The sequence below is a fragment of the Podarcis erhardii genome (assembly GCF_964252035.2).
Source record: "Podarcis erhardii genome assembly, chromosome: 5".
Classification (NCBI taxonomy): domain Eukaryota; kingdom Metazoa; phylum Chordata; class Lepidosauria; order Squamata; family Lacertidae; genus Podarcis; species Podarcis erhardii.
This window is the reverse complement of record NC_138509.1, coordinates 47,953,761-47,968,665: the sequence shown is the minus strand read 5'-3', so window position 1 is coordinate 47,968,665 and position 14,905 is coordinate 47,953,761. Positions and strand designations below refer to the sequence as shown.

Below are 14,905 nucleotides of genomic sequence, written 5' to 3'. Positions count from 1 at the left end.
TAAACTGAACACAAAATGGTCCTTATAATGCACAATCATGAATTGGTTAGTTGGCCCGTGACTGAAGATGTGGCTTGAGGATTCCAGCCATAAAGCCCTTAGTCCTCATAGGATGTGTCCTTGCATTAAGTATGGATACATTTTGATCTCATTTTTTCCTGTTTTCAAAGTCCTTAAGTTTGCCAAAACTGAATGGCTGGTTCCTCCTTTGGCACAAGCTTTGGGGACAGAGTTAAAGCGAATGCCCAGAACTGGTAGCCTTCAAAATTGCCTACAAAGGGAGACAGAATAAAATTGCAGAGTTTTGAGAAACTGAAAACTAAAGTGCGAGACTGGCTCCATTATTATCAAATAATGGAGGCATACAATTTGGACAAAAAAGTTGGCTTCCAGGTGGAAAAATCAAAATTGGAAACAGAATTGTTAGATTCAAATATCAAGAATTTGTCAAGAATGTATAACTTGCTGTTGAAATGGAACACTCAGGATGAAATGGTGAAATCAGTTATGATTAAATGGGCACAAGATGTTGGACATAACATAATGATGGCTGACTGGGAACAGTTATGGACCACAGGTATGAAATTTATGGCATGTAATGCCCTAAGAGAAAACTTAATGAAAATGATTTATAGGTGGTACATGACACCAGTCAAGCTTGCAAAAATTTACCATTTGCCCGATAATAAATGTTGGAAATGTAATGAGATTGAAGGTACATTCTTTCACCTTTGGTGGACATGCCCAAGGATTAAGACATTCTGGGAGATGATTTATAACAAAATGAAAAAGGTATTCAAATATACCTTCCTGAAGAAACCAGAGGCCTTTCTCCTGGGCATGGTCGGCCAATTGGTGCCAAAGAAGGATAGAACATTTTTCATGTATGCAACAACAGCAGCAAGAATACTCATCGCGAAGTATTGGAAGACACAAGATTTACCCACCCAGGAAGAATGGCAGATGAAGTTGATGGACTATATGGAACTGGCGGAAATGACTGGCAGAATCCGAGACCAGGGAGAAGAGTCGGTGGAAGAAGGCTGGAAAAAGTTTAAAGATTATTTACGGAAATACTGCAAAATTAATGAATGTTAGAAAAATGTTGGAATGAAGTTATATGGCTTTAGTAGAAATGTTATAAGGAATTAAGTATAAATAGATTAATAGAGTATCAAAGGAAAAAATAAGGTTAGAATGTGTTAAGATAATTATAGGATAGAAAACAGAGAAAGATGGAAAGGAATTGCTGAAACAGTTAATAGAAGTGGAATACAAAAAGGGAGGTGTGAGGAGGTCGTGGAAATAAGTGAATGAAAGATATGATACTGAAACTATTTGATGTGTTTTAAATTGTTGTTGGTTTTTTTTTGTTAGTTTAAATGTGTTGGTGTTGTGTAGTGTTTTTGTGTTGTATTGTATTGTTTTTATTTTTTGTAGTGTTTAATTTATTAATAAATATTATTTTTTTAAAAAAAAACAAAATTGCCTACAAAGTGCCACTTAATGGTTTAGTCTAATGTGGGTATACCAAGCCAAGTTTGTTTTGTACTCTTAGCATAACTAGGTTCTTTCTGAAGTAACTTTTTTTTGTCTGTCCAGATATATTTATTTGATGCTTTGTATTTCACTTTTCAATAGAGTGATCTTCAATGAGACTTGCAACAGATTGCAGTAATGCAAAGACAAAGCCCTACACACACAGCCCAGCCCAGCATTCCTTAGTCCTTTGGTGGATGTGGCCAGAGTGTTCTTCCTCCCCTGGCTCTGCAGCTCCTGGACAGTTGAGCAAAGTGTTTTTCTGTCTGGCAGGGAGATGTAGTAGGCGGAGTGTCGGAGGGGAAGGGGGGGGCAGAGCATACAGAGCAGTCAACTAAAATCCAGCAATGTGTTGCTTTGTGAAAAGTTAAGGTAAAAAAAGTAAAGTTAGGATGATAAAGAAATAATATTCAGAAAAACATTTATGCACACAGTGCAACTCTGTACATATCTACTCATAAGTAAGTTTAACTGTGCTCCTTGGAACTTACTACCAGATTTGCAACCTTGTATGCGTTGCAATTGGGATGCGGATGGCGCTGTGGGTTAAACCACAGAGCCTAGGACCTGCCGATCAGAAGGTTGCGGTTCGAATCCCCATGACAGGGTGAGCTCCCGTTGCTCAGTCCCAGCTCCTGCCAACCTAGCAGTTCGAAAGCACGTCAAAGTGCAAGTAGATAAATAGGTACCACTCCAGCGGGAAGGTAAACGGCGTTTCCGTGCGCTGCTCTGGTTCACCAGAAGCGGCTTAGTCATGCTGGCCACATGACCTGGAAGCTGTACGCCGGCTCCCTCGGCCAATAAAGCAAGATGAGTGCCGCAACCCCAGAGTCGGTCACAACTGGACCTAATGGTCAGGGGTTCCTTTATGCATTGCAAGTGGCAATAGATTTGTTATCTTTGGCTACATATGCACTATACCTTCAGTGCACATTTGAAGCACATTCTTTCACTCAGATAATTCTGGGCACAGCAGTTTGTTAAAGGTAGCTGTGAATTTTAAATCTGTGAGATGTACACTACAATGCTCAGAATTCTTTGAGAGAAAGAATGTGTTTTGAATGTGCTTTAAAAGTATAGTGTGTACATAGCTGCTATAATCCATGGTTTAGATGCACCTGTGTTGTTGCGTGAGCAGAAGGCAAAGTTCCCAGTTTTTGCCAGTCCCCTTCCCCCTTTTCCCACTGCATCCCTGCCCTCCTTTTTATGCCATACTGGAGGGTCCCCCAGTCTTAAGGAGTGGAATATGAAGCTACGGTGGAAAGGGGAGATATGAAAGCCTCATTCAACAGGCAGCACGATCCAAGCCTGTGCTCATTTTCTAAAATAAGGAAAGTTGAATTTATACGGGGTCCTGTCTCTGTATAAAGTTTCTCCAATCCGGCAGGATGTGTCCTCTTCTCTAGCAGTTGTCCCTACAACTGTTATGTCCACTGCATCATTTGCAAACATATGGTTTCACTTCCAACTATTTAACATTTCCATTTCCTCAGGAAATCATTCTCCACATTTGTTAAACTTTTGAATCAGAACTGCTGTTTTTATTGGCATCTATACAGAGAACGATATAATTGACTCTTAAAGCAGGTTTCTGACTCTCCAGTTGTCCATTTGCGCGCTCGTTTTTTTCCTTTTCCTTTGAGACTGGTAAAATGGGAGAGGAAGAGTGTGAAAAATTTGGTCATAGTTCATGAACCCTTGGATTGTGATGTAAAAATACTCCCCCAAAAGGAAGGTACCAAATACAAGTGCCAGGGGAGGAGAGGAAGGATGCTTCTGATGCACAGAAATATTTATCCCAAGTGTTTTCATTGTCTTCAAAGAACTGAAGTTGGGGGACAAAGTTTTGAGTTAGCTATGCCTAAGAGTTCCCCAAGGAAGATACTTGAAATGCAGTGGACTCGAAAAATAAATAAAATATGCACTTGGAGACTCCACCCTTTCTTCTTCATCTTGGATGTGCCACTAAAAAATTGTCTGTGACTTTGTGTTTACTTAATACACAAAAATGTGCTTTCAGTTAATCAATAAGGTATGTGTATCTACACGAATGCAGTTCCTCAGTCCTCCAGGACTGAATCTTAGAAGCTATTTTATGCCACTTAAAGGGGAATAATAATTTCATTTATTATTTTAGCAGCAAGTTCATCCTGTTCTCATAGACTAAAGTTGCTAAGGACTTGATGACTTAGAGCTATTGTACATGTTCTTGCATTCATCCTGGTTTAATTTTTGGCCTGACACTTTCTTATAGGAACAAAAAAGGGGGGCTCTGTTTTGGCCATAATTTGAGTTATAATTTTTTTTTTTTAATGTTACTGTTCAAAAAATGGGCAATCATAGCAGAGGGAGATGGAAAGATTATCCTCCCACTTTTATATGTGGGATATGACTGGAGCCGGTACATGGAGACTTCTATCCATGGGGTTATCTCGATTTAGCTTGAGCCAAGCATTTTCAATACACATCGTCTTTATCCAATTGTATTCTGCATCAAAAAACCCAGTATGTCAATGAAGCACAGCTGATGGGATGAAGAGTGTTGCACACAGGAGCTGAGTATACATTAGGACCACAATCTAATGAACCCCTTATAATTTATTTTTCTTTTTTTTAATCACACGCACAGGGAGGGAGATTTGAGCAGTTTAATTTTGATTATTCATTTTCAAAAAAAAGGTTACACAAGATTATGCAAAACAGAGTGTTTTTTATTTTTTAAAAATCATTTTCAAAAAATAGTTATAGATTCTGCAGTGTTTTCAAACAGGAATTCCTTTGGATTCCTTCAGCCCTTGAGTGATTTCCCATTTCTCCCAGAGCACCTGGGATTGTACTCTGAATCCTGTGGTCCATGGAACCACACGAGAGTGATACATACCTGCCTGCTATTTGCTGTATTCCATACTGATCCCTCTAAAGGGCTAAGAGCTAGCAGCAGTACTGCTTTAGGGCAGGCACGCTCTGTACTATTGTGGAAGCTGAATAAAATGTGTAAGTGCCTACCTCTTTATGCTCAGGCTGTGCCAATCAAAAGCAATACTGCATGAGTTTTGTGTAGACAGAGCTAACCATTTGTCTATTTGGGTAGTCAAAAGCAAATGTGCTCTGTCATTTTTCTGGGCTCCTCCTAATGTTACATGCCCAGCTAGCAGAAACAAAAAAATAAAAATCAGAAGATGACTGAAGATTATTATTGTTGCTGTTGTTATATCACAATTGTCAGATGAGAGTATGGGATAAGATCTGGACCATCAAGACGCCTGTAATGTTTCACACATATCATGGTCACACTGACCATTTTTATAATATAATAGTTTGTGTCTTTGATTATCTTTCTGGATACTTGTTTTGTATGGAGAGACGGTAGGCAGTATCATAAATATTCATGAGCCTTAGCATCTTATTACCCTATTTATTCCAGGCATCTGATAGTTCATGGTTCAGAGAGAAGAATCTATTTATTCACATACAAATGAATAAAAGCCACTTGGATATCCTCTCTGCGTACCCCTCCCTCAATTCTTGCACAACACACAGGAGCCGCAGCGAGACGAAGGCTGATGATGTGGAAAGCCCTGTATGATTATGTTGGGGGCTAGGAAGGGCTCAGTATGGGAAGAGGATTGCTCCATAACCAAGGGGAGAATTTTTGTTGGATCAACGAAGCCTTTGACTGAATTCTTAGATCTGGCACATTTCCCTAAAATGTCCTGTGAAGCTGTTGTGTAATCAAAAGTACATGATGCAAAGATATGAGGTGGCTTTGTGGGGAAATTTTGCAAGGACTTCCCCCCAGGGAATGTGGACTGGGGATGGGGTGCTTTTCCCGTCATTCCCTTTAGGAGACTGGGTCATGAAGTCGTAACCAGGTCCACCTGAGGTGTCTAAAATTACCAATGAGATGTGGGTTCATTCATGCAGGCTTACTCTAACCAATCCTCCTGGTTTACCAAGTTGAGGAGACTTTGTTTTCCTGGTGGTTTCACTGACCTCCAGAGTCACCACTATTGGGGCCTGGTAACATACCCTCCAATATTTCCATAATGATAATTTTGTTGTTTATACTCCACACATCTTACTGGGTTGCCACAGCCACTGTGGCCAGCTTCCAACATATATAAAAACATAATAAAACAGTAAAGCTTTTTTAAGAACCTTCCATATACAGAATTGCCTTCAGACTGCTCATGGGACAGATAATTCCATACCCTCCAATATATTTCCAATGAAAATAGGGACATCCTAAGGAAAAGTGGGACATTCCAGGATCAAATCAGAAACCGGGACAGCTTCTCTAAATCAGGGACATCTCCGGAAAATAGGGAGGACACTTGGAAGGTCTGTGGTAATTCTTCCAGAGTCATCTCAGCACATCCTTTGGGTCAGGGGTGGGCAGAAGATAGAGCCAGATCTACTGGTAGGTCTCTAAGTGATTCGCGGTATATCATCAAGGAGTTTGACTCCCAATTGTTTAACAGTAGCAACAAGGTGGGGGGGGGGGAGAGAAAGGTTTTTCCGTTTAAATTAGATTGCTGAGCTGAAGAAACCTTGGGGGCAACTGTGAGCTCAATTTAGGTAGTGAGAACAAATTCCTGTGCTGTGTTCCAGAGGCACCCTACTCCTTAATTCTAAGAGTACATTGTCTCCACTCCACCATTTTTGCATCCCACAAGCCTGACGTCTTCCCACCCTTGCCTCAGGTGTGTGGGCAATGAGAAACAAAGAGCAACATCATTACGACGCCAATTTTTGGATCCAGGAAGTGTTCATCTAAACAAGGCAGGCAGCCGCAGGAGATGCGGTTTCCTAATCCTTGGCTCCGTAGCAGGACATCCACACCAAACAAAATTGTGGGGAGGAAGTTTGAGAATCATTAGTTATGGGCATTGCAGACCAACGAATGTAAACAAGTAAAACTAGTGGCCATTCGTTCAGCTAATGTGTCTTGTGCCGTTATTCCTGGGTAAAGGGAGTGATGGAGGATGAGCTTGGCCGCAACATGAAAAAGGTCTGAAAAGAATGTGGGGAATTAGTGGAGCCACTCAGATGGAGGAACATTGAGGATTTTTTTTGTAAGGCTGCCAAACTTTGGGGCAATGATCAAGCTTCTTGGAACCTCTGTATTTTTTAAATTTCATAGGTAGCCCAGCTTGATCAGGTATTGCAGAAAAGGGAAGGTACCCCAGCAATCTGGACAGGCAACAGCTTGCTGCTTAAATAGACCTGTGTACGAATAAGCAACAGCCAGCAAACGTCATGGTCTTAATCTCGAGCAATTCAAGACATGCCATAAATTTTCCTAAAGTTGGAAAAGAATAGGATTTTAATCTGGACGAGCTGTTGCGCTTTTCTGTAATAGGTTAAATGAAGGCAGCTTGTCTGCTTCACAGCATCATCATGCCTTAAGGTAAGGAGTGGTTTGTTGCAGCAGCAATAGAAATTGTCATATGGCGCTGAGAAAAGTCAGGGCAAGAATGCTGAAGAAAACACAGCCTGTGGTTTCGTACTTTGTGAGCTGTTTTGCTGTTTTTAAGCCATAAATATTTCTTTAGCAAGGCCAGTGCTACGGCACATGCTGTGGTATCCTACTCCTGAATTTACAGTCATAACAGCCTCATGCACCAGCTGGTTTTATATTTGTGCCAAGCTAATTCCAGATTTTTTTTCATATCTTAACACACATACACACCAACTTTGAGTTTATTTTATGTAAATAATAGCTATGTTTCTGTTCAGAAAATGATCCTAGCTGGGGGAGATGGAACAAATAGCCTTCCACCTTTATATGGGGGGTATGAGTGACCTCAATCCATGTGATATCTCATTAAGTGAACATGGAACGAGCATTCTGGCAGATACGTGTACCCTTTGTGCCCTTGTCTTCTATGGCAGTATCCCAGTCTAGCAGTGGAGCAAAGATGGCGGGACGTGGAGTGTTAGGGACTGGGTGGGTCAGCAGCCCCTGCACTCAGGGAACAGGGGCACCACAGATATGCCCCATATTTGGTTTCCAGCTTGGTAGTCTGGACTCGCATGAGCAGTCCCAACAGTCAACTCTCTGAGCAGAAGTAAGAGCAATGGGACGGGGTGAGGAGTAATTTCTTCTGCGTTTACCAGTTGTGGGAAGGGCAAGGGGCTCAGAAAGGCACTGGAGGTCCCTGATAGAGTGTTATCTTGCTCACATTCCCCTATCTTGTTTCGGGGATTTCAGCAGGCCACATCCCTGAAAGCGAGAGAGAAATCTTGACTTCATAAAGATGCTGGTACAATCAATTTCTCTGCTTCCACGTCACAACTGCACATAACTTTCCTTTGTCCCTGTGAATTGTTTGTGTGTGTGCGTCATTTTGTATTGCTTGTGCAGAATGTGTGTGTGTGTGTGTTTTACGATCCTTAAGGAAAAGAAAACATGGACACAATGTAACCAGACCAAAATGCATTAAAAAGTACCTCAGTTTTTCACCTTACCTCCTCCTCTTTATTTCCTCTAGAGAGAGATTACTGCAGTTTATGTGACAAGCAGCCAATAGGAAGACTTCTCTTTCGGCAGTTCTGTGAGACTCGCCCGGAGCTTGAGTGCTGTATTAGATTTCTTGACTCGGTGGTAAGTTGCTTCTTATGACTGTTGCAAAAGTTTATTGTGCCTTCTTCCATGGTAAAATAAAGATGGAATTGGCCCCTGCATGCAGGTGCAAAGAATGAAACCTTGCTTTCTGGAGGATAACGTACCCTGGACATGTCCCTGGGCCTTTTTTAAATTTTTGTTGCAGACTATGCTTCTTGCAGTTCATGGCCTTTGTGGCCCCATGTTCACATCCATGCCCCAGGCCATGTGTGTGTGTGTGCATTTGTGTGTCCAGGGGTCATCAGTCAGTAGTGGAATACATGTTTTTCATGAAGAAGGTGCAGGGTTCAATCCCTGGCACATCTTGTTAAAATCGGGCTGCCTGGATCCCTGATCAAGAGCATTCCTCTTTGGGAGTGGGGATATGCTGCAACATTGTGTTGCAGGCCCCACTTATTTGTACAAAATTTGTAATCACCTGAGAAACTGATTACCTACTTTCCTTACCTTTAAAAGAAAAAAAATAGCCAACAAGAAAAAACTGTGTGTGTTCAAAGTTTGGATTTGTTTATGCCTGACATGTCTAGACCCTGTAACTGAGATTTGTGCTGCTTCAAGTAGAATTTACGAGTCATAAAAAGACCATGTTGTTTTTCAGATGCTAGTCGACAGAAGCCTAGCAGGATCAACTTTAATAGCTGAGGCCAAAACAGTGATTACAGCCACACCATACCTTTAAAGCACATGGCTCCCCCTTTCCTCAAATTCTTGGAACTGGTTTAGCTTTGCAGTGCTAAAATTCCTAGCACCTTTAACAAACTGCAGTTCCCAGGATTGGGGGTGGGGGGTGGGGAGAGGAAGGCATGTGCTCTAACTGTATGGTGTGGATGTGACCAGCAACTGTGCTGCAAAACCACAAGGCCACTTTAGTGCCCCCCTCCCCCCTTTCCAGGTTATTCCATGCAACATAGAACACCATGAGGGAAAGTCACTGCCTGGAAAAGCTGTTAAAACTCTGGAGCAATCCTAGCTGTATTTATCGTAGACATGGTTCTTTCACATTTTAGGTCACAGAGATTTTGGGGAAGATTGTTTGGGAGTTTGGGGATATTGTTGTGTGAAATGTGTTTGCTCACTGCGCTCTTCTCCAAAATACCACATTTTTCCGTTTATAACAAGACCCCTATTTTTTGGGACTTCAAATTGAGGAAATGGGGGGAGATTGCTCACCCGCCGCTGCCAATCGCACACGTCCAGGAAGCCACCAATCATCTGCCCGCTCACTGCCAGCAGCCAACAATTGCACGCCCAATTGCCACAACAGCCAATCACAAGCAGAACTTGCCGCAACCAACATTCACTCCCCCCAAATGCTGCTGGCAGTCTCCTGCTCGCGGCAGCCACCAATCGTCCATCCCATCTCAGCACTATCTGTGTATACAGTGGTACCTCAGGTTAAGTACTTAATTCGTTCCGGAGGTCCGTTCTTAACCTGAAACAGTTCTTAACCTGAAGCACCACTTTAGCTAATGGGGCCTCCTGTTGCTGCCGCGCCACCAGAGCCCGATTTCTGTTCTTATCCTGAAGCAAAGTTCTTAACCTGAAGCACTATTTCTGGGTTAGCGGTGTCTGTAACCTGAAGCGTATGCAACTTGAAGCGTATGTAACCCGAGGTACCACTGTAAGACAACCCCATTTTTTTTAGCATTATTTTTTAATAAAAGACCTCGTCTTATACACAGGAAAATACGGTACTTGCTGCTCAACCAAGAAAGTTTCTTTGTTGCAGGAACTGCCCTGTTATTATTATTATTATTATTTGCCTCTGGGAATCAGCTCCACCCGTGTGTGTGTTTATGAGAGAAACCTGCATCTGCAAAAGACTACTGCGAATTTCTGAGCTCCTGCAGAGCACTGGACTAGGGTGCCAATCAACTGAATTCAGCAAAGCCAATGCCATAATTTAAACAATATATCCTTCATTATTTAGTTGTTTTTATGATACATGTCACGGGTAGGATAAATGATCTGGTGGGGTGGAGGGGGAGGCACAATTTTCTGCAGGGAAATCAAATGCAGTCTAATTGTAAAGGTTCCAGTCCACAGAATTTACATTCCAATACTGTAGTGTAAAACAGCCAGGTGCCAGCATAGCATCTGTCATGAATAAGCTCTGAAAAGCTGTTTTGACAGGTTTGTAGGTTAGTTGGGCTGTTTCCATGTTGAATTTCAGAAGCTGATTGTGGTTTTTACATTGGATATTCATGGAGCAAAATGAATGCAAATAAAATATTCTTTCTGATGAATTGCATGAGTGCATTCTTCCAGATAAAATGTTTTCATCTTCCAATGTGGCCTAGCTTGATTAATCCCCCCCCCACCCGCCCCAAAAGAAAACACATAATATGAAAATGTCTCGGTTTTGCTGCATTTGCCATACACACCAACCTTCCTTCCTAACCCATGAATAATGTTCATAGCATATTTCCCGAGATTATTCCCTTTTAGTTACTTTTGCAGTGGCTAGATTGCAGGTTTGTGGGGAGGCAGGTGGTACTCTGAATTTTGTTACCAATAAAACCAGATCATACAATTTGGACTTTTGAATTTGGTCAGATTTTATTTAAAATACCTTTAAAGCAAAAATATGAAGGTGCTTCCTATCTCTCCCCGCCCCCCCTTTTAAGACTAAAAAGTAGAGTGAAGTCTCCCCGCCTTGAGTCCTGGTAGTTAGCAATGTTCTTTTTCATAATAACTATCAACTATCAAACCAGGAATCTTCTGCATGCAAAAGAGATGCTCTTACCACTGAGCCACAGTCCTCCCCCTAAAGCTGAGTTTCCTCAAGGATGACTGTTGCAAAACATGGACACAATTCGCAAGGGAATTCTCCTGTGCTGTTTTCCATTGGCGAGAATGGGCAGGAGGGTTTCCTGTGGATTGTGTCCTTTTTCTTACCCTGATTGCAAAGAGCAGTTCTTAAAGCAGCTCCATGAAGGAACATAATCATCTTTAACACTTTAGGAAATTGAAAGAAAAACCAATGGTAAATGGATTTTCTTTTCCCCTAAGTGGCATAGTAGGTTTTTTACTCTGGCAGTATAATCCTAGACATATTTGCTCAGAAGCAAGTCCCATTATATTCATTGGGTCTTACTTCCAGGTGAGTGAACATTGGGTTGCAGCATAAATGTCATGGAACAGAAGCCATGAGCAGTCCTTTAGAGACAATTCAGACAACGCCTCAGTCAGCAGTAATTTGATTTCTGGACCATTGACTCTGACCTACTTTTTAGTTATCCTTTTTCTGGCTGGGGGAGTGGGGGAATCACCTTCATACCCAATTTAAAAGACCCCCCCCCATTGTTCTTAACTAAAAGTCAGCATTGATTTGTGTTACATAGCAATGAACAGTGTCCTCTTGTGGTTGCCACCACTGATGTGATTTGAACTGGCTTTAGGAGAAAGCTCTTTGATTGAAAATCTAATTTTTGTTATTTAAATCCCCTACTCAGATCAGAAAACCAGTCAGTCCTCCCCCCCCCCCCAATCTACTTTTGGAAGGTTGGCTGAACAGTTGACACACAAATCTTAAATGGCAATTTCTGAATTAAACCTTTTGCCCATTTCGCACTCTAGAAGCCTAAGATAAGAGTTATGGTCAGTTGACCTTGTCTGGAGACCAAGCTTTGCATCTTGACCTGTTCATCCTTGCTGTTCCCCTGGGCTGCCTAATCACTTGCAACTGACAGTCACTTCCCCCTTCCCCTCCAAAAGTGGAAGAACTGTTAGTATTTTAAGGGGAGTCTTTCAGTTTTCCACCAAAGTTCTCAGCTAGGTTGGTCTTTATCGTCCTTGGCTCTCTCATCTTAGTGATGCAGGAATCCAGACAAGATGCTACTCTCCCCTGATGGTTAAGGGCAAGCTTCCTCAACCTCGACCCTCCAGATGTTGTTGGCCTACAACTCCCATGATCCCTAGCTAGCAGGACCAGTGGTCAGGGATGATGAGAATTGTAGTCTCAAAGCATCTGGAGGGCCGAGGTTGAGGAAGCCTGGTTAAGGGCTATTGTTGCCCAGCAGGCATCTGTAACACCCAATTCTTAATACAGGATACCCACAAATTTAGATAGACCCAGTGCTTTTTCTCTGAGGGTTCATGGGATATGCATACCCCAAACATTTTGTGGACCTTTGTACTTTTGTCCATTTACTGTATTTATTTCCCCCCAATTTGAACTATAAAATGGTGGTTTTCTTGAGTCAGAATGAGAGCACCCCTAAACATTTTTAAGGGGGGGAAATCACTGGATAGATCCAACAAGCTCCTTCCTTCCTTCCTTCCTTCCTTCCTTCCTTCCTTCCTTCCCATTTTAAGACCACTATTTTTTTCCTGATTAGTGTCCATAGCTGAGGGGAAGGGCTGCCAATCACAAATTTGCTACCAGTTTCTGTTGCCAGTCTCCAAAATTATTTAGAAAAATTCTAGGCGGCGTGAGACACTAAAAAAAACCCAATCCATGTACAATATACAGTTAAGCACAGCAAAAGAACATGATATAAAATCATGATTTTAGATCATTTAACATGAGAATAGTTTGTATATGCTTAATGATCCACCATATACTGAATATTTATGATTTTGGCACTGCTGTAGTTTGGGTTGTCTCATTGCATATGGGAATATGATACCAAGTATGGATGGTATCGCTTGTTGGCAGGGAACTTCTGCAAACATACTGCAGCTGTGCATTTTAGGTGAACAGAATAAAAACTAAAAAATTCCTTCCAGTAGCACCTTAAAGACCAACTAAGTCAGTTCTTGGTATGAGCTTTCGTGTGCATGCACACTTCTTCAGATAACTGTTTTCTGGTTTTATTTCTGCGCAAACTGTGGTCAATGCAGGAAACCACAAGCCTATCACTTTTGTGCTATAGAATTTCTTCTACCTTTCTCAGCTCATATCACATTATCTTTTGGGCCTTGATCAACTCCACCCATCTTATCTCTTCATAGGCCTCACACTCGTCTACTCTGTGTTTATCTGCATGCCAGTTATTAGCTTTAATAGTTGTGTATTTAGATCTTGTTTTAGTAAGGATTTTTTAGTGTGTATTTTTAATTGGCTTTACGAGTCATCTTTAACCTTTTTAGCTCAGTTTACAACCCAACCTTTATTTTTATTTTATTTTACATTCTAAATGTATACCCAGCCCTGTCAGCTTGAGCTCTCTGGGCAGTTTACGGTCAAGTCTTGAAAACACGTTAAGAATGTTTATTCAGAAGGAAAATCTCACAGAGTTTAGCAGGATTTACTTCCTGGTAAGCAAGATTGCAATCCAAGAACTTAATCTCCAATCACACTTCAGCCTTTATGCTTGAATGAAAATGAAATCGGCAAAAATAAAATTAGTAGTTTAAGATGACCTTAAATTTAATTAGGCTTAAGAGCTTCAAAGTAGAGCTCCATAGCTAGTTCTCTTAGGACTACTAAATCTCTTTTCAAAAAACTTAGAAGAAGAAAAAACCTCCTTCATTGTTGGCTACCAATGATAATGGAGGGTTCAAAACTTTCAGATTTTTTTTTTATGGGCTCCCCATTTTTGCCACCTGTGAGAATGATGGTGAAAATGGGGGAAGGGTAAGTTATAGCAGCATCTTATCTCAGTTATATCTTTCTTTTAATAATAATACCTGTGGTTAACTTCCAAAAAACAAAGGAATTAATTGTAAAATAAAGGTTTGGCTCCCAGTATGTTTCTGGGCACAGTTCAAAGTGCTGACCTTTAAAGCCCTAAATGGCCATGGCCCTGTATATCTGAAGGAGCGTCTCCACCCCCATCACGCAGCCTGAGGTCCTCCTCTGAGGGTCTTCGGCTGGTTCCCTCACTGCGAGAAGTGAAGTTGTAGGGAACCAGACAGAGGGCCTTTTTGGTAGTGGCGCCCTCCCTGTGGAACACACTCCCTTCAGTTGTCAACGAGATAAAGAATTACACAACTTTTAGAAGACACCTGAAGGCAGCCCTATATTGGGAGGTTCAACACTTGATGTTTTTATTATGTTTTTAGATATGCTATAAGCTGCCCAGAGTGGTTGGGGAAACCCAGCTGGATGACTAGGGTATAAATAACAAAATCATCATCATCATCATCATCATCATCATCATCATCATCATCATCATCAAAATCTTACCTCCTCTGATAGAAGTCTGAGAACTGGTCCACATGTTCTGATTCTCTTGCAAGAGTCTCTTTAAGGCAGCTTATAAAATATTGTGTGGATTGTCTCCATTAGCTCAGTCTATTTATTTACTTTCATTTAAATATTTGTGTGCCACACTTTCATATAAACTAGAAAACCTAGAAATGCAATGTTGTGGTGAAAACAAATTTAAAACGTCACAGTTTGCATGTGAGTGCAGAGATCACTCCTGCTTGCTGCTTCCCTAGCACAAGCCACAAACCTTGGTGTTGCATTTGTTTGGAGCAAAAGAAAATGCAAGCCATATTGAATGTAACACTGAGCCAGGATTGTGGTTTGTTGGTCTCACTTATGCTAGGGGTGGAGCGAAGTGAAAGCGTTCTCCTATACTCATAGTAAACCATAGTTTACTGTGACGTGTGAACTCAGTCGCTCATTTTTGATGTTGCTGCCACATATGCAAAGGGGATGAGGCCTACTTGTATCAGCTACTGTGCAGATATAGTTTTGTATTACTTTCATGTTAAGGATCCTAATCAGCATACTGGTTTTAATTCTCCTGTTACTTTTATGATCAGTCATCACTATTTTTGCAA

At 41.4% G+C, this 14,905-nt stretch overlaps 1 protein-coding gene across 2 annotated transcripts in view; it reads left to right on the top strand.

Annotated features, from left to right (window-relative positions):
* The window catches only part of GRK5 (G protein-coupled receptor kinase 5), a 153,455-nt gene that overhangs the window by 70,947 nt on the left and 67,603 nt on the right, over positions 1–14,905 (top strand). For both annotated transcript variants that reach the window (XM_081863732.1, XM_081863731.1), the window contains exon 3: positions 8,034–8,146. In XM_081863732.1, coding sequence (XP_081719858.1) covers positions 8,034–8,146 — 113 coding nt within the window. The remainder of the gene's footprint in view (positions 1–8,033; positions 8,147–14,905) is intronic.